The sequence below is a fragment of the Fulvia fulva genome, chromosome 9 (genome assembly GCF_020509005.1).
Source record: "Fulvia fulva chromosome 9, complete sequence".
Classification (NCBI taxonomy): domain Eukaryota; kingdom Fungi; phylum Ascomycota; class Dothideomycetes; order Mycosphaerellales; family Mycosphaerellaceae; genus Fulvia; species Fulvia fulva.
The window spans coordinates 3,462,766-3,480,697 of record NC_063020.1 but is presented as its reverse complement, the minus strand read 5'-3'; the positions used below and the strand labels follow the sequence as shown (position 1 = coordinate 3,480,697).

At 54.3% G+C, this 17,932-nt stretch overlaps 9 protein-coding genes across 9 annotated transcripts; 4 read left to right on the top strand and 5 right to left on the bottom strand.

Annotated features, from left to right (window-relative positions):
* Nucleotides 1-289: 289 nt before the first annotated feature.
* On the bottom strand, nucleotides 290-1,345 carry CLAFUR5_09650 (uncharacterized protein; the record flags this gene model as incomplete). The annotated part of the gene is made up of 1 exon (XM_047908798.1): nucleotides 290-1,345. One exon carries the CDS (start codon nucleotides 1,343-1,345, stop codon nucleotides 290-292), a length of 1,056 nt encoding a protein of 351 aa, XP_047766238.1.
* A 1,500-nt stretch (nucleotides 1,346-2,845) lies between these two features.
* Nucleotides 2,846-5,167, bottom strand: CLAFUR5_09649 (H/ACA ribonucleoprotein complex non-core subunit NAF1; the record flags this gene model as incomplete). Its single annotated transcript, XM_047908797.1, has 1 exon — nucleotides 2,846-5,167. The coding sequence occupies one exon, from the start codon at nucleotides 5,165-5,167 to the stop codon at nucleotides 2,846-2,848; it is 2,322 nt and encodes a 773-aa protein (XP_047766755.1).
* A 187-nt stretch (nucleotides 5,168-5,354) lies between these two features.
* On the top strand, nucleotides 5,355-7,220 carry CLAFUR5_09648 (Alpha-1,2-mannosyltransferase alg9; the record flags this gene model as incomplete). Its single annotated transcript, XM_047908796.1, has 1 exon — nucleotides 5,355-7,220. The coding sequence occupies one exon, from the start codon at nucleotides 5,355-5,357 to the stop codon at nucleotides 7,218-7,220; it is 1,866 nt and encodes a 621-aa protein (XP_047766759.1).
* Nucleotides 7,221-7,541: 321 nt separating this feature from the next.
* CLAFUR5_09647 (uncharacterized protein) lies at nucleotides 7,542-8,889 on the top strand (the record flags this gene model as incomplete). The annotated part of the gene is made up of 2 exons (XM_047908795.1): nucleotides 7,542-7,818; nucleotides 7,868-8,889. The coding sequence occupies 2 exons, from the start codon at nucleotides 7,542-7,544 to the stop codon at nucleotides 8,887-8,889; spliced, it is 1,299 nt and encodes a 432-aa protein (XP_047766525.1).
* A 634-nt stretch (nucleotides 8,890-9,523) lies between these two features.
* CLAFUR5_09646 (uncharacterized protein) lies at nucleotides 9,524-9,898 on the bottom strand (the record flags this gene model as incomplete). The annotated part of the gene is made up of 1 exon (XM_047908794.1): nucleotides 9,524-9,898. The coding sequence occupies one exon, from the start codon at nucleotides 9,896-9,898 to the stop codon at nucleotides 9,524-9,526; it is 375 nt and encodes a 124-aa protein (XP_047766526.1).
* A 740-nt stretch (nucleotides 9,899-10,638) lies between these two features.
* CLAFUR5_09645 (uncharacterized protein) lies at nucleotides 10,639-11,293 on the top strand (the record flags this gene model as incomplete). Its single annotated transcript, XM_047908793.1, has 2 exons — nucleotides 10,639-11,065; nucleotides 11,187-11,293. 2 exons carry the CDS (start codon nucleotides 10,639-10,641, stop codon nucleotides 11,291-11,293), a joined length of 534 nt encoding a protein of 177 aa, XP_047766528.1.
* Nucleotides 11,294-11,760: 467 nt separating this feature from the next.
* CLAFUR5_09644 (uncharacterized protein) lies at nucleotides 11,761-12,324 on the bottom strand (the record flags this gene model as incomplete). The annotated part of the gene is made up of 1 exon (XM_047908792.1): nucleotides 11,761-12,324. One exon carries the CDS (start codon nucleotides 12,322-12,324, stop codon nucleotides 11,761-11,763), a length of 564 nt encoding a protein of 187 aa, XP_047766425.1.
* A 947-nt stretch (nucleotides 12,325-13,271) lies between these two features.
* Nucleotides 13,272-15,537, bottom strand: CLAFUR5_09643 (Flavin carrier protein 2; the record flags this gene model as incomplete). Its single annotated transcript, XM_047908791.1, has 2 exons — nucleotides 13,272-15,160; nucleotides 15,216-15,537. The coding sequence occupies 2 exons, from the start codon at nucleotides 15,535-15,537 to the stop codon at nucleotides 13,272-13,274; spliced, it is 2,211 nt and encodes a 736-aa protein (XP_047766561.1).
* A 1,245-nt stretch (nucleotides 15,538-16,782) lies between these two features.
* CLAFUR5_09642 ([Acyl-carrier-protein] phosphodiesterase PptH) lies at nucleotides 16,783-17,767 on the top strand (the record flags this gene model as incomplete). The annotated part of the gene is made up of 2 exons (XM_047908790.1): nucleotides 16,783-16,891; nucleotides 16,941-17,767. 2 exons carry the CDS (start codon nucleotides 16,783-16,785, stop codon nucleotides 17,765-17,767), a joined length of 936 nt encoding a protein of 311 aa, XP_047766562.1.
* Nucleotides 17,768-17,932: the final 165 nt, after the last annotated feature.

The following is a 17,932-nucleotide window of genomic DNA, read 5'->3' as shown; positions in this document are numbered from 1 at the left end:
ATGCAGAGATGTCTTAAACCAGACTGCAGTTTTTCAGCATGAGGTGCGAGATGAGGTCCACGGACTTCATCGAAAGCTAGAGTCTATCTGGCGTATGACTCGAGAGGTCTGACTTGTGTTCATGTTAGTCGACATGTGGGATCCCTGTTGACGTCTAGATCAATGCCAAGAAGGGCTACGAATGAGATTCGATGGAATGAACGACGGAATCCAGGTCTTCCCACTGTTCTGCATTGACATTACATCGAAAGTCCTCGTATCACCTACACCCAACCCCTCCCTCCCTCCATCAAGACCGAGACGAGCCCAACCCACTCTGTCGATAAGGATGATACATCTGCCCGCTCTCCAACTCCTGTCCACCAGGCGACCCCGCCAATTCATACGACATATGCCTCGACCTCTGCTCGTCCCAATAACTCGGCGGAGGCGCTGGGGAGTATGGTGCTTGAGGTGAGTTGGGATGAGATATTCCCAGTTGTGGCGAGTTCGGGTATGGTGAAGCGCCAGTGGTCTTGGTCAGTAGATGATTGTGAGGATCGGACTGAGTTCGGGTGACTTTACCTTGGGGTTGCTGCTTTATCTCTTCGACGACTTGAGGTTGGTATGGAGCTGTGGCGCTAGGGTGGGAGTGGGGCTGTTGGTCCTCGATGTTGGGGTAGGGAGGGGAGGAGGCGTGGTTGGGGGATTGCTTGCGGCGACGGAAGAGGAAGATGATGCCGAAAATCAATGCTGCGAACACTGCGAAGCCACCTACTGCACCGCCCGCTATGGCGCCGATGTTGGATGATGAGCTCGACTGAGATGTGGCGGTCGAAGTGCTGCTTCCAGTAGCAGGCGTGCTCTCCGGCAAAGTCGCACTCTGCGTCGCACTCTGCGTCGTAGCACTCCCCACCGCAGCCCCCTCAACCACCTCTCCACTTCCGCCATCACCCCCCTCCCCTCCGCCAACCCAACTCCCATTATAAAAACTCAAATAAACCCCCGCCTTCTCCCCCTCAAACAACTTGGCCCCACCCAAAATGCCCCCCTCACACGATCCCATCCCACACGGATTCCCCTTACAACAACCCCAAAATGTCGGAGTCGTCGAGTTGCAGCTGTAGAACTGCGCATCGCTGCTGTCGCAGTCTTCGTCGGGGATTTGGCCATGTTGGGAGGCGAGGAAGGAGGCCGGTTGGAGGTTGCCGGCTGGACAGCCGTTGGAGGTGCAGGGGTTGATGGTGCAGCAGCCGATGAAGCGGCTGGCGGTGCCGCAGGCGTAAAAGGTGCCGCCGAGGGGGCAGGACATTTGGGGGGTTGTTGGCATTGTGGTGACGCTCGGTGTGATGGCGTTGAAGGCCATCTTCGTGTTCCAGGTTGGTCGTCTCTTGAATTGAATCCAGACGGGGTGAAGAGGGAGTGTTGGCTTTGAAGAGGCACCTCTTCATCTAGCTCGTAATGATCCCTCCTCCTCGACCGTGCCAATGCTCATGCAACTTCAGTATCCTCTCGAGAACTCCAGCGAACTACTGCACCGACCTCGGTCCAGATGTTCTTGTCGTAGCGGAAATATCTGTCTCGGAACCCTACCATCCACCCATCACTGTGGCTGAGACCTTTCTCACATCAAAATCTCCACAACACACCATCAACCACGCAGCAAGGCTCGTCTATATTCAGCACCCAATGGCGTCGCTTGGCAGAACGAGGCAGTGCCATTGTTGTGAGCGGTTCGCCTTCAGACCACGCGTCCTTTGCGTGCGGTGGAACAGGAACCTTTGTGACAGTGAGTGTGACTGCGTAACGGGAGAGGGCATTGTTGACGGCGTAGTGTTGGACAGATGATGCTGTGGTTGGCGAGTGACAGCTTCGGGATGTTGTGCGATCAGGAAGAAGCTGGTGTACGTGTAACAGCTTAGGTCCAGAGCTCTTGGCGTATGCAACGTTGATGTTTGATGTTCGCATAGGTGTTGCTCTGCGTGTACGAGTCCCTGGTGCTCGTTGACGTGAGGCCGAAATGATCTGCCTGCTCTGAGCTGCAGCCATGGCAGTTTCCCAGCTCTTGGGACTTGCAACCCTTTTCTCACGACTGTATTCGATGGTGTTGCCTCGCTGGTCAGGATACTGTCGTATATGTCCATCTTGAATGCCCCCGGTGTCGTATTCTGGTATCATCGTGATATGATCTGCATGCACGAGACAGTTCCGCCGGAGTAAGCTTGTTGCTCTGTGGAAAGTGCTGTTTTCGGAGACAGAGAGGTACTGTGTTCCCATCAGCGCATTATCTGGATCATTAACCACCACAGGTATATTGATCATGTACCGAAGCATCGTCACTGAAGTATGCAAAGCATAACGATGTATATTGAGCATGCTGCCGTCGTCCCACCAGTTTACCTTGCACACTACCTCAACACTAGTGAATGCCTCAGGCATCATGATAGCCAAACAGCACAAAAGAACACGAAAAGAGCAACCAGACCAAACGATTCACTCACGCTAGCATTACGGTTCACGGGAATGCCTACGACCGGGAAAAGCACATCACAAATCATAGAAGTGAAAAACGACAAAAGCAGCAGGGGATCGAATGGTAGATTGTATGGCACACCCAGTAGCGAGTTCAACGTCTTGCGCGTTTTCCAGAACCCTATTGCTGGTGAAGCCGCTCAAAGATGGCCGCGAAATCGATAGTCTCACTTTCGGCGGCTGGTACTGCTGGCACTCTATCAGCTCGTGCGCCTGCTGCTGGACGAGGATCTACACTTCGCACCGGTTGCTGAGCAGGTTGCAACGGCACTGGATAGCCCATCATCATCATCATCGAAGCCATGAGCATCTGCTGAGTACAAGGGTCAGAGTCCTACTGCTGACCGCTCAATCTCTTCAGGATGCCGCTGAGGTCGAATTGTGGGCCTGCTGGTTCTTGCTGTTGCTGGGGTTGCTGAGCGCCGCCAGTGGCCTGTGGTGCGTGAGCATACTGCTGCTGCTGCGCTTGTTGTTGAGCGTGTTGTTGAGCAAACCAAGCGGCGTATGCTTGTTGCTGTTGCGGTGTCAGCTGAGGAGCTTGCTGCTGTTGGGGCGGCTGCTGCTGGTAGAAGGCCGGGTTCACGTAGGCACCAGGCTGAGGTGCAGCTGCGTGTTGAGGAGCGTAGTGGTTGTATTGAGACGCTTGAGCGGGTGGCTGTGGCGCACCGTACTGGTATGTCTGGCCACCGAACTGGTAGGTTTGCGGAGCTGGCTGTTGGTAGTGGACCGGAGGAGCAGGTTGTGGTGGCGGTATCTGTGGGAAGTTCGGTCGTGGTGGTAACGATGACTGCGGGTTGTCGCTGGAGAAGCTGCTGGGTCGCTCTTGATGACCCTGTTGATGCTGTCCTCGCTGACCTCCTCTGCCGCCTCGCTGATCGCGATCGAAGCCCCCTCGGCCTCGCCCACGATCACCTCGTCCTCTCCCACGATCACCACGGCCTCCTCTGTCGCCGCCTCTCCCTCTCCCTCTACCGCCGCGATCCGCGCCATCACCCCGCCCGCGACCTCTCCCACGATCGAAGGTCGGCTGCTGTCGTGGTGGTGGAGCACCATTCGACATGAGCTGAGCGAGATTCTCTGGTCGCTTCAACGGTTGGTAGAAGTCTTCGCCGGTCGGCTCGTCGTCATAAGACAGCGCGGCGCCATAGCTCTGTGCAGGCACATCGCTGTTATGATTCGTGTATGTGTGTCCGCCGTCATGTCCCGGCGCGCCGAAGCTTCGCGCACCAGCCTGGAACTCGCTCCTCGTCAGAGCTGTACGACCTTCCTTCTTCGCTCTCTTTCGTTGCGACTTGAACGCCGCCTCTTCTTCGTCGTCAGAGAACTCGAGCTCGTCTTCGCCAACTTCTTCATCGTGGATGTTCGAGGCATCGGTGCCCTTTACGGCTCGGAGAGGTTGGGTGAAGACGAATGTGCTGTGGCTGTCGACGTAGTAGATCTTGGTGCCGAACTCGAGGCCCGCATCTTGCACGCCTTGAGCGTTGGTGAAGGCGACGCTGTAGAGTGGCTCCTGCACCTTGCCGATAGTGTCTGCTACGGCACCAATGACCTCACGCTGCTCGTTGCAAAGCACAGATCCGGACTCGAGGACCTGGTAGTCTCCTGATGTTGCGCCCTTGATCAAGACCATGTTCTCGACCGCCCTGTCCACTGTTCCGAGGTATGTGATCTTCATGTCTTCTGTGATCCGGACATCTGGCTTTGGCACGACCTCTTCCTTGGTCTCGTTCGCTGTTCTCGGCTGGTGGTCTGCTCCGCTCCTATCTTTGCCTTTGCCATCATCGTCGTCGCCGTCGCCAGACATGAGGATCTTGGCAGCGGTCGCTGGATCAAGCATCTCATAGCCTCCTTCGCTACCACTGTCCGAATCGTCTGAAGAGTCGTCCGAGTCCGAGCTGCCCGAGTCAGAGGAGGACTCGGCGTCTGATGAATCAAAGTTCCACTCTGCATCCTTGTCTTCCTTCTGCGCAGCCGCTGCAGCCATGAAGTCTGCATCCTCGGTCACCTTTGGTAGCGGCACAGCATCCTCTCGCGACAGCAGTCCCGCTAGTGGATCGAGCAATGGATGCGGCTGGTGTGTCTCGCCATCGGGGGTGGTGCTCTGCTCGGTCGCAGGATGAGGTTGTTGGTACTCGATCTGGGTCGTCTCCTCCATGACATCCGTGGATGCCTTGTCGTTGCTCTCAGATGGGGCGTGAGGAGGCGGCGCAACCAAGTCGTCCCCGGTGTCGATCGCGTCTGCTGGTACTCCCGGCTCGACTTCCTGCTGTGTCTTGGCTGTATGCTCTGGTGCTGCGGCACTCACTCCATATTGGTGCTCCTGTGGCTGGCTCGGCGCGGTTGCAGTCGGTTGTGCTCCATCGCTCGCAAGTGCTGCACCATTTACTGCGGATATAGTGTCGGGAACGGCAGCAGTCGCGTCGGCTTTGGTAGGCGTCGCGGGATTCGATGTGCCATACAGATCGTCCCAGTCGTCTGCGTCGTCCATCTCGTGCTGTATGTCTTCCGTGACCGCCAATCCGCCGTCCAGCTTGACACGCTCTGCAGGTCGAGACTCGTCCGGGTTGGCTTCTTCCGGAATGTCGACAGTGTCCGGCCTCTCTCCAATTTCCTCGTGCGCGACGTGTGTGACAGCGCGGTTCTCAATCTGACCCATGCTGCACCTACGAATGCGCGAAGAACATAGTGTTGTGTATTGTGCAATGCAGCGCTGAAGGCAAGATGGACTTCGACGATCAATTTTCTGAAGCTCGAGACGTCACGATCCGAATCCGAAACTGGCGCGTGAAGCACGCGACGCTCTCTCCAATGCCTTTCACTTCTCCTTACACATCACCACCAAGATGCCTCCATCTCGAGGTGGCAAGCCGGCTCAGGCAGCTCGACGACCATCCAGATCACCTCACAGACCCACCAAGCTCCCCAGCGCTCCTCCTTCCAAGCAACAGCCATGCCAAGTCCAGCCGATTGTGGCCTTTTATGCCTTCTTCTTCAGCCATGCCGTTGCCGCTTGCTTCCACCCGATCCAGGACTGCGATGAGGTCTTCAACTTCTGGGAGCCAACTCACTACCTAAGCCACGGCCATGGCTTCCAGACCTGGGAGTACTCACCGGAGTTTGCTATCCGATCATGGACCTACACTTCTCTGCACGCAGTCATCACACCACTAGCACGGCTCTTGCCGGTCGTCTCCAACACCAAGACTGCAGAGTTCTACCTACTCCGCTTCCTACTTGGCTTCTTTTGCGCCGTATGCGAGGCACGACTCTTCAGCAAGGTCTCGCACGTCCTCAATGGCAGGATCGCCATCATGTTCCAGTTCATCATCACGACATCTCCGGGCATGTACCACGCTAGCATCGCTTACCTGCCCAGCAGCTTCGCCATGTACTTCGTCATGCTAGGAACGGCAGCTTTCATGGACTGGCGAGGTGGCCTGCGAACAGCACAGGGCATCTTCTTCATGGGCGTTGGTGCTTGCCTAGGCTGGCCTTTTGCTGCAGCCATGTCAATTTCATACCTACTGGAGGAGCTCTTCCTCGCATCCGTCAGCGACCTGCAAGGCCTAACGGACCTCTTCTACCGCGTTGCTGATGGAATCATGCGCACTCTTGGCGTACTCTTACTGCAGACACTGGTTGATTGGCACCTCTTCTACAGAAAGTTCGTCCTCGTGCCGCTGAACATTGTCCTCTACAACGTCTTCAGCAGCAAAGGCCCTGAACTGTATGGAGTGGAGCCATGGCACTTCTACCTACGCAACCTCTTCCTCAACTTCCACATCTGGTTACTGTTGGCGTTGGTGTCGCTTCCCCTGCTCCTGGTCCAGCACTTCTCCCGAGCCAAGGGCGCCACCAGATCGAGCTACCTACGTGGGATTGTCTTCTTGCTGCCTTTCTACATCTGGCTTGGCATCTTCACTCTGCAGCCACACAAGGAGGAGCGCTTCATGTACCCTGCTTACCCGGCACTGGCGCTGAATGCAGCCGTCGCATCCCACATCATCCTCTCGAACCTTGGGTCTACCGATCCAAAAGACCTCATCAGCAAGATTCCGGTCCAGCTGCGCTTCCTTCCCATTCTGGCCACCGTAGTGGGCGCGATGGCAATATCTGCCTTCCGCGTAGCTGGGACAATCACAGCATATGGCGCACCTCTTGCAATCTATGCGCCATTACATGACACCGGCGTAGCTAATGTCGGCGACAATGTCTGTCTTGGCAAGGAGTGGTACCGCTTTCCATCTCACTATCTTCTGCCGGAGGGTGTTAAGGCCAAGTTCATCCGAAGTGACTTCCACGGTCTCCTGCCAGGCGAGTTCTCTGAGGCTGGACGGGGCTTTGGTCTCTTCCCGGGCACACATCTCATCCCAGCCGGCATGAATGACGAGAACCAGGAGGATCTCACCAAGTACACCGATGTGAAGGGCTGCAGGTTCATCGTCGATTCTCACTTTCCGACCACTGAAGCCACGGCCCTGGAGCCAAGCTACATACACGATGTCGAGCACTGGGAGGAAGTGAAATGCTTGCCATACCTGGATGCCGCCTCGACTGGTATCATTGGGCGTCTTGGCTGGGTCCCGGATTTGCCCTTTGTGCCAGCCAAGTTCCGACGGGTCTGGGGCGACTACTGCTTGCTGAAGCGTAAGAGCTCACAGCGACAACCAGGTCGAGCTGAGATACCCAACAAGGAGACACCCCTGTGATAGAGCCCCGCTCACATGAAGCTACCAGCATAGTCGGCTGCTCTTTGTTGCCCGATGTAGCATCGTGCTGCTACCTGGTACTACCCCGGAGCGGGCAAAGAGTGGACCCACAGTATGCGCTCTGAACGTCACAACGTCTTGAGGGGTCCATCTTATCGCAATGCATACCTGACCCAGGCCACCGTGATCGAGCTATGTGGACGGTGCGGAGACTATGTGGACTCAACAATGCTTGCATACGTCGTATCTGCCGGCGTCTTATATCGTTGACACTCCACGCTCTTATCGACCGTAAACACTTCGTGGCTCTCGTGAGTCGACATGTCGTACCTCCAAGCGCAAGCCCAGTCCTTCTTGGAGCAGGTCAAAGAAGTCATACCACATGTGGCCGATGCTGTTCTCAATATTCCTTGGTTGCAAGTCTATCTTGCACTGTCCGCAGCCGCGACACTCCTCATTATTGCGCACCGTCTGTCTCAACTCGCGGTTCTGAAGTCATGGTTGAAGACACGATCTCGCTCGCTAGATGCCGTGAAGCACACCGAGGCTTCTAAGCAAGTAGCGAGGCGAGTGAAGCCCGTCGATCGACCTCCAGGAAGTCAGTGTACCATATATCGTGCGAGGCTTGTAGCTAAATTTCTACATAGAATGGCAACCCAGCGACTTCCGCCGTCCTCAGGCACAACCGTACCCAGACTGGTCAGTCGCAGACTCATCCCCCAAGCCGTATCGCCCATTCCGCTACGGCACATACCACATCACAATGGGCCTCCGAAACATGCACTGGGACGAATGGATCGAGCTCGACAGCCACTACCTTCGCTACCACAGCGATAAAGCCCGCCGAATAGCAGAGCGCGGCTCCAGATGCAGCTACACAAATCCATCGCCTCGCGTCTTTGATGGCGCAGTCGAACTCCTCGAAGAGCTCGCCTCCTACCTCGCAGAACGCTACCCGAGCATCTTCACCAGGACTTCCGTCGGCATCGATAACACTCTCACGCACGAGAGCTTTGACATTCGCCCCGATCACCTCACTATGAATGGCGGCAAGGAAGACCCCATGCAACTCTGCGCCCGCCTTGTACAGGACGACCTCGCCATCATGTTCGAGAAAGAAGATGGCCAGTACTACCTCCTTGCTGGCAGTATTCTCCTAGCCGGGTTCTGGAGACTGGAAGACAAGCTCGGCATGCCATTGAGTGAGATTCACACTTCTGGCGACGTACCGGGCTACAAAGAGAAGTTGGAGAAAGGAATGATGAACTTCTTCCGAAGAGTACAGCCAGAGAAACCAGTCCTTCGCAACAACTACTTCATCCAAGTCGACGACAACCTCGCCTGGTCACACAGCATCGGCAGCGAAGACGCCGAAACGGTTTCCTGGTCCACCGCGGAGAAGAATAAAGCCATTGAAAACCATTACTTCCGCTCGGAGCGACAGAGTCTGAGACGACTTCCGAGGAGTGGTGGTGTGGTGTTTACGATTCGGACGTACTTTCATCCTATCACTGAGATCGCGGAGGAGAAAGGTGTGCCGGGAAGACTGGCGAGTGCCATTAGGAGCTGGGGGAATGATGTGTCGAGGTATGAGGGTAGGGAGAGGTATGGGAAGTGTTGCTGGAGTATTTGGATCGAAAGCATGAGGAGCAGGGCGAGGGTGGATTGATCGTGGAGGAGGCGGAGGAGGGGAGGGTGTACCCTTTCTGAGACGCTGTTGGTGGGTGTTGGCCCGCGCTTTGGCAAGGATGTTAGTTAAGCGTAGCGACCGAGCGCTAGCCACACCGGAGTACGAGTTTGCGAGTACGTAGGTGAGGCGTCAGCGAGGGAGTGAAGCTCTATACCAGCCCTCAACTAGCCTTGGCGCCCGCTCTGATTGGTCAACTTTCAAGTTTAAGGGTCACGTGACCCACCGCACTGTGCCTGTTGGCGAACTCGCAAACATATACTCGTCGCTCGCTAACGCCTATGTCGTCGTATAATAAGCACTGTACGTCGGGTAGCGGTAGCGTGGATCGCACGCTACTTTGTAGTCTAGAAGGGTTGGTAGAGAGCTCCACTCCGCTACGCTTACCTTTGGAGGTTCACAACCGCCAACAGCACATTTTAATAGCACAATCTCCTCGCCACGCGCTTCCCCAACATAAGCGTACTGACTATGCCACCGATGAACCTCTGTGCACCACACCTATATGCACCATGTTCGAAAGCGTCATCACCCGTTCCTGTCTGCTCCTGACCACCATCAGCTTTGTGCTTTGCCGTCAAGTCTGCGATCTTGCTCACCTGCTACCAAATCTCCCTCATGCTTTGCGACTCTCCACGTCCACGCGCATCTCCATCATACCATCACCGACCGTGCCATTAATCGACCCCTCTGCACTACGTTCTCCTTTCTCAAGGTCCTCACAAACCGTTGCACTCTTTGCCTTTCCGTCGCAATACTCTCCCTGAGACACTCCCTGCTCCTGGAACTTCATCAGAGCGAAGGACGCCATCAGCCCGAACACTATTGTGCTCAAGAATCCCGTAGTACTCATGACAAGCAATAGAGTCGCCGAGGACGCCTCTCCTGCCCGCAGATGCTCGAAGTAGTAGCCAAGCAGGTATGGGACTTCTGAACAAAGTGCTACGAGAGCTAGAGCAGTCTCAACCATCTTCTGATCATGCGGCGGCATGTGAGGATGAACGCGCGAGTGAGGTCACGAGGCAAAGAAATCAGAACAAGCAGATTGCGCTCCCTATCTCGCATCGGACTTGACAATCGCCAACACAACATCTCACGCTCTTTCCAAGCAAGACTCACTTCGACTGATGCCACGGCGCTGTAGCTCGTGACTGAGATACTGCACGGTCCGACTTCCCGACACCATAGGCCGAGTCAAGGAGTCTATAGTACGAAGCCGTTGGGACCTATGCTCGCTCTCAGGATGCAATGTGCTTAAGACATCTCGACAAAACACGTAGCCGTCTACAGCTGTTCTTACTCGCCACGATAGCACCAAGACTGCATGAGGATCGAGTGCAAAAGGAAAGCGCGCCCCTCGTCTCGAGAATACTGACCAGATCGAAGGTGTCGGGAGTATCACATGCCTGCTGGGCATGATGCTGCTTCTTGCCAGTGCAGCGGTCGCCTCGAAACACGCACTTGCTCTAAAGACCAGAAGTCGTGCTTGCCTCTGAGAAATAGAGCGCGTGGCACCTGCACCCGCACCATGGGTCTCACTTGCCAGTCCTCACTTTGATCCTTCAAGTCTTCGCGCTCGTCAATCTTCTTCACCTCACACAACGACTGTCGATCATCACCAAAGCAGAAAGAATCCCGACATCGATACCATACAACAGCTATCAATCATCAGAAAAGCAGAAAAGACTGCGACATCGATACTATTATCCCCAGCGAAGCATCATCCACGATATGTCTCTCTCCATTCCAGTCAACGAGACTATGGCCACAATCCACGACGCTACCTCACGGCCATTCCCCACTTTTGCGGTCATTGTCTACCAAGTCGTCATGTGGCTCATCTTCACCTACAACTGGGTCGTCATAGGGGCAGCCTGGGTAATCGGTCTGTCACTCACCAGCGCGTTAGGTGGAGGAGCGTTTCTTCTAGTCCGATGGCTTCTAGGTTTCCAAGATGAGTGGCGGAAGGACAGCACAACAAAACACGAAGGACCACGCGAGAAGTTCATGATTGCAACGGTTGGGACATTGATATTTCAGATTGGGCTCTTGATGTATCTTGCCATCACGCTGAATTACAACCGCTGGATGATCTTTGGGGCAAGCTTTGTTGCGGTTCCGATGCTTTGGGGAGCTGTGCTGACGATTGCGTGCATGGGTACGTATTGACGGTGGCACAGGCACTGGTTGAGTGTTTGAGAGATGCACTGCACTGCGCGCTTGCTCTCTTGTTCGTGTGGTCTCCGAGTACGCTCATAGCTGACGCCCCTCGTTCTTAGGCGTCGCAATGTCAAAGGCGTGCAGGGACATGCGATCGAAGGACAGAAGTGACAGTGCAGGTAAGGAGGTCAAGGCGGGAAGGGATGCAGTGACAGAGTACGCCTAGATGGGCTTGTGACAGAGTACGCCTAGATGGGCTTGATGATGGGAATATTGGGCATACCTGTGTTACGCTTCTACCCTCCGGATCTATCTGCAGCAGTATCAGCTTGGATGGCATGCTTCCTGGCATCGGAGATCATCACTGCCTCCTACTCAAACAACCTACTACTTGGAGAGAATAATCTTCGTTGTCCTCTCATGCTCGCTTCACCAGACCCCGCTGTCCATGACATCTCGCACCAACTTGGTGACTATCGTGTCTACTATTGTGCGCAATTTGATCATCCATCCCCGGATTCATCGGTCTCATCCTTGGCTGGGCTGCCTTCGCATTTGCCTGACCTGTCGGCATCACTAGCCGTGTGTTTCTGGGCTTGCGAGGTGGAAAGGGGTCGAAGCAGTGATGAATTACATGGAGCATGCCAGCGTCTTGTTCAAGGACGGTGTATGCGGTCATTCTAGTACAGAACTTCATACGAAATCTTCTGAAAGCCGCTCTGCGATTTCGCAAAACTTTTGTATCCTCGCTTGGGTTTCCTGCAAAGCTGTATGAGCTTGACGCTTCAGGTCTGCAGCAGTCAGACCCTGCATCGCCGCCTCAAGCTTCTCAATCTCGGCCACAATCATCTTGCCTTCCTCCTCGCCCATGAAGCATGGTTGACGAGTATCTAGCATCGACCGGGAATCGTCCAAAGCCCGAGATGCTGCTTGGAGTTGTTCACGAGTGCAATTCGGTAGAATCGACATCGCGTCTCCTAGGGCGACGCCCAGTTCTGCACAGACTTCTGCCTCTCGAGTAAGCTTCTGCCACTTAAATAGATCTGGGACGGCATCTTCAGACCATTCAAAGTCGCCGATTTGCTGTATGCTTGCGACCTTCTTTTCTTGATCATCGTCGATGGTGTACATCACCTCGCGGACGCCGCGCCCGATGGGCATGCCCAAAGGGCGTAGAGCTTGTGCAAAACAATCGCACGACTTGGCTTTTTTGTGTACTATCACATCTGGTGCGTCGGCTTCCGAGAGATCAAGCATGAGCGAGCGCGGGACCGGTGTTGCGCTCATCAAGAAGGGACAAAGTGTGAACAGTACATTGTTAACGACTGAAAGTCGTCCTGCGTGTCTCCAGCGACATCTGTGCTGCTTGGCGTATCTATGCTCGACAACGGGATAGAATAAGGCCCGTAGATCCTCTGTGACTAGCGCAAGATGCTAAGAATGGCAGCCATTCCAGCTTCGTGATGTATCTTCTCAACGTTTGGTCAGGCCTGTAGCCACCGCAGATCACTCCTTGTGCATAGACACCTCGCCTTGTGATCGTGATTTTGAAAGTGTTGCAACCATACAGTATCCCCGATGCTTCACTGTAAATTTGTTTGCAGCTCTGAAGTATGACAGGAAATGCAGTATCAAGATCTCCGGTGTCGAGCAAGAGTCCATATATTCGATTTCGTAGTTCTGCTGGCAAGCCTAGAAACCTACATGGCGGCACTGGGTCCTGGGCGAAAGATCTCTCCTGGTAGCCGCCTATGTTACTGACGATGGTGTGGCGCAGATTGCGCATCTCCCTTACGGTGCATGGTGCGCTTGATGGCTGTGGCTGCTGCTCCGACTTTTCCATGATGAGACAGATGGTGATCTGCAGTGGTCGGAGCATAGCGTGGACCTTACGCGTGGTCTTCTTATCTCTTACTCACCAGGAGCAAACGTCGATCACAACAACACGCCCCTGGAAAAGGCTGACAGTACAAAGAGGTTGAATTACACAAAGAGGTAGAAACATCTACACACAAATGCCGCTCAAACACACAGCCGTTGACATCCATCCGTCCACACCCCGTAGGGTAGTAGTAGTGAGGTGGTAGTAATGCTTCTCTTTCCCCAAAACTCCTTGCTGTACACAACAATGCTGCCGATATTATCTATGCAAGCACAACAAGAGATCAAGATCGCTATGCGCTAAAAGTCGCTCATCAATAATCCTATAATGCTCGTCCAAACTGCAGGTCCGGCAATCGCGGTTGCCTTGATTCCACTGATGGACTCCTGCTATGCATACTCCTCTCCTGATCATGATGCGAAAAGGGCGCTGCGGCGGGCATGAGAGCTTCGTCGTCTCGGTATCGTCCCGCAGGTGAGGCGTCCCGGTTCTGGACGGGATCGTAGCGGCCTCGTGCGTCTGCGAAAGGAGAGGCGGCGACAAGGGGTGCTTTGTAGGATGTGTCTGGGAACTTCTGGACCATGGGGTCCATGAGGAGGCTGTTCCGTGCGTGCAGTGGAGTGAGGTTGTCGAGGTCGCGTTCGAGTTTCTCTTGTTCCTTGCGCTTCTTTCTGTGAGGGTTCTCTTTCACGCAGGTGATGATTGCATTTACTGCGATCAGAATGGCGAGGATTCCGGTCAGGGAGGCTTGCACCGCGATGAGGACGACTCCAGTCACTGTCTTTGTGGTTTGCGAAATGCCGAGTTCTTCTACGAAGATCAAGACCATGACCACTGATGCAACACGGACAACCTGGATGATGATATTGATCCATTTTCCAGATCGTCGCTGCCAGGGTCGTGCCCAGAGTAAGAGGCAGAGCATGAGAGCCTCGACGATGAGCTGTCCAGACACCTGAATGAGGCCATGTCCGTTTGCGCCAGCAATGATAGCTCCTCGCGCGAACATGTAGATGATGGTCGGGATGAAGATCCACCAATAGCTCTTCTTGTAGTTGTCGTAGAAAAGGGAATACTTGATCCACGTATCCTTGTCGTCGTAAAGCTTATCGGTCGTACCTTCCATCTTCTTGGCAGCGCGTGCTTTGCTCCAGATCTTCCATGTGAAGCCAGCCAGAACTGCTGTGAAGATAGCGAAAGTCACACCAGCGAGGACCTGCGCAGCCCAAGAGTCTCCGCTTGACCACTGGTAGACACACCACAAAGTCCAGACACCATAAAGCAGCAGCATCAAGTTCGTGATAGCTTTCGCCATGCGCCACCAGTATCGCTTGCGCCAGGATTCCATAGCTGGAGAGAGTTTGCCGAATTGTGCCCATACTTCGAGGATCGCCTTAAAGACCAAAATGAGGACAATGATGGCTGCGACTGCGATCGCCCATACCAGGAGAATGGTCATGAAGGTGTTCGAGCTGGGAATCGATAGCTGTTCGGCGTAGGCCTGTAGTCCGGAAACGAATCGTTGGTCCTTGCTGTCGGCAGAGGAAGTGCTGTTGCTGATCGTGCTATCACCGACGTCCTGAGAAGTACCATTCACATCCACCGTTACTCCATCTCGCGCGAGAAGAATGTTCGTCGCCGCACTGAGCGCTCGCTTGCTGACGCTCGAGTTCGTCCCGTCGTTGTACACCAGCGTCACGTTGTTCTTGAGGTATTCGTAGCTGTTATCGGTAGTGTTACCGCCAGTCTTGGCCCGGAAGTTATCGATCGCGTTCTGCATTGCACCCCACTGCACCAGACCGCAAGAGAAGCCGAAGTTGGTCGTGAATGATTGGTACACTTTCGGGTACTGCACACTCAACATGCCGTTGGTGGCCATGGATTGGAACCAACCAATGACCTCGCCAAAGGTTGGAGATGGTGATGTTGCGCCAGCTCCTCCAACAGATGCTACAGCGCCAATCGCAGACATTGCCAAAGCTGCAGCGGCCATACCGGCAGCGGCGTATTGTGCTGCGGGTAGGTTGGCTGTGTGTCCATTCCCTACGCTCGACTGGATGCAACCCAGCTCGTTTCCGGACTCGGCGTTCGTTACTTTTAATTTGACGAGGCCGTCGAGGTCGGGAACTTGGAAGGCTATCGATGGGATTTTGCTGGCGTATTCTTCGGGTACTGTCTGCTCGCCTTGTGATGCGAATGTACCAGCGGGTACTGCATCTCTATTAGTATTCCAGTCTTCCACCACGTACTGTATGCCTTGACCTACTTGGACACATCTGCTTCATCGCATCCTCGCTTATGCCTGTGCTATTATCACATGGATTGAAGTCTTTGGTATAAATCTCTCGTCCATATGCAGTAACAACCAGGTTCAAGAGAACCTTCTGACTCTCTGCACTTGACCCGGCCACATCGAATATGATTTTCCTGTTCGCCCGATTGTACTCAACATTGAGTGTTTTCACAGTAATGTCCGGATCCGAGATACATGTCGAGACGCCAGTCGTGCTCAGGATATCGCCAGCCAGTACGCTGACCGGCAGCGCACCAGCAAGTATAAAAGGAATGTATGGTCCAAAGGACCGCATGGTCGCGTGAGTTAGGCTTTCGCCTGCCCAAGGCGTTGTTTCGTGCTCTTTCTCTTCCTAAGGACGTTCGTTGATTTGATAATACAGGTCGAAGAACAAGATCTGTTGCTGTACAAGGTGTTCGTTTGATCGTTGCCTTACACCGGGATCTGTCACTGGTGTTCCTGAACGTGTATCTCGAGCGTTCGGTGTTTCGTAGTGAACTTGGCGAAGGATTACCCTGTTAGAGCTCCACAAAGAGAGAAAGATAAGAATATTTCGTCGTGAAAGCGTAGAACGAAGGTGTTTTCAGACAATGAAGTGCCAAAGGAAACCAACGAGAGGCGTAGCAGGATACGAATAGGCAGTTTCAAAGGGAAATGTAACGCTGATGCAGATGGATACGAAGAGAGAGTGTCGAGAGGCTTGCGACGCCAGCAAAGGGTCGTATGCTGCTACGCTCGGGCGTCCGTTCCAGTGATTGTTATTGGTTGAATAGTGCTGCGCGTCCACTAGCACGCTCCTCTAAGAAAAGAATCCCGGTCGGACGACTCTCTCAACTTGTCTAGAACACTGGTCCGTGGGGATCAGAGGGTCCGAAGAAAGAGTTGTCTTAAGCTGAGAAGCATTTAAACGTCCAGTGTCGCTGCTCTGCAGTCGGCCTTGCCGTTCTCTCCTGGGCTACATCAAGTCCAGAAACTTCTCGTTTCACACGGCACGCGCTTATGGTTGCGCAGCTGCCGTTGTAGCGGACGCCACACGCAGTTTGGGCGTTGCTCAGCCATCCGGCTCTCGGTGCACACCAGCGGCTGAGACCGAATCGTCTTGCGAATAGGATGTCAATACCGACGGACGAGAAGCTGTAGCCGAAACGCACAGGCATGAATGCAAGGGCCTTTCCATCTTGAGATTCTTGACGTCGCCCTAGATCCGCAGTCGGTGAAGGAGTGATGGAGCTGCTGCACAGTAATGTATGTACAACACGTCGATGCTCTGATGAGGTGAGGAATAGTCCGGGAGAGCTCCAATTAGCTTCCTGATACCCTCAAGGACTGTGCTGCGGCGTTGGTATCGCCGTCCTCCGCGCTTGACTGGTCGTGAAATCCACTCCCCGCGTCATGTTGGTTCACCACCAAAAGGAAGGCGAGTCCTGGATATCATCATCAACAGAAATGCGTATATGAGGTCGAAGCTGCTACTTTCGTGATCAATATACCACGGTTCGCCGAGAAACAGGCAGCCAACCAGCGAAACTCTGCGTTCAAGATGCAACTTTGGGCCATCGCCGACATCCACCTGAGCTTCAAAAGCAATCGCGAAGAGTGGGCGAAGCTGCAGCATAAGAAGGACGATGGGCTCATCTTAGCTGGTGATGGTATGTGGCTGTGTGATGTCGGTATCCGATGATGACTGACCAAAACAAGTGGGCGAATCGTTGGACCATCTGAAGGAAGCTTTTCGGAAAGCCACGAGAAGATTCAAACACGTGTTCTGGGTACCTGGAAACCATGAACTGTACACCTCATCATCACCAAGCATCAGCGACAAGGAGAAGAAGCTGAAAGGCGAGGCCAAGTATAAGGCGTGCATCAAGGTCGCTCGTCATTATGGTGTACTGACTCCCGAGGACGACTACATGACCTGGCCTTATGAAGGTGCAGATGGCAGCCAGGAGCGCGCACTCATCTGCCCGATCTTCACGCTGTACGATTACTCGTTCCGTCCGGAGCATGTAACACGCGAGAAAGCGCTGGAGTGGGCGTTGGAGGAGGGTATCCAAGCGACCGACGAGAAGTTGCTGCATCCGGATCCTTACGCCACTCGTGATGCGTGGTGTACCCGACTCGTGTCAGAGGCTGAAGTCAAGTTGGAGAAAGCCGCTGCGAGCGGACTTCCGCTCGTGATCATCAACCACTGGCCACTGCGAGAAGACACTGTTTTCATCCCGAGAGTGCCTCGCTTCAGCTTGTGGTGCGGCACAAAAGAGACCAACGACTGGCATACTCGGTTCAATGCCAAAGTGATAGTGACTGGCCATCTTCACGTCAGGCGCACAGACTGGATTGATGGTGTGCGATTCGAGGAAGTCAGCTTGGGATATCCGCGACAGTGGCAAGACGCCAAGAATGTCGGAAACGATGTCAACTCGATGCTGCGCGAGATCTTGCCAGGTCCACCGTCTCCACCTCCAGGACAAGTGCCGCCTACCTTGTTCAGGCGACTAGGCTGGGGCGAGCCAATCTGCATGTAATCATGCATCCTGCACAACGGACAGTGTCTGTCCTACTAGTCTCATCAAGTCTGGGAATGGGTGGTCTGTAGCCAGTCTCGCACTGTGGCGACCAATGGAGCCCTGTTACCAGTACTGTGTGGTGCTCGCATGCTAGATGGCTAAGACCACGCGACCTTGAATCTC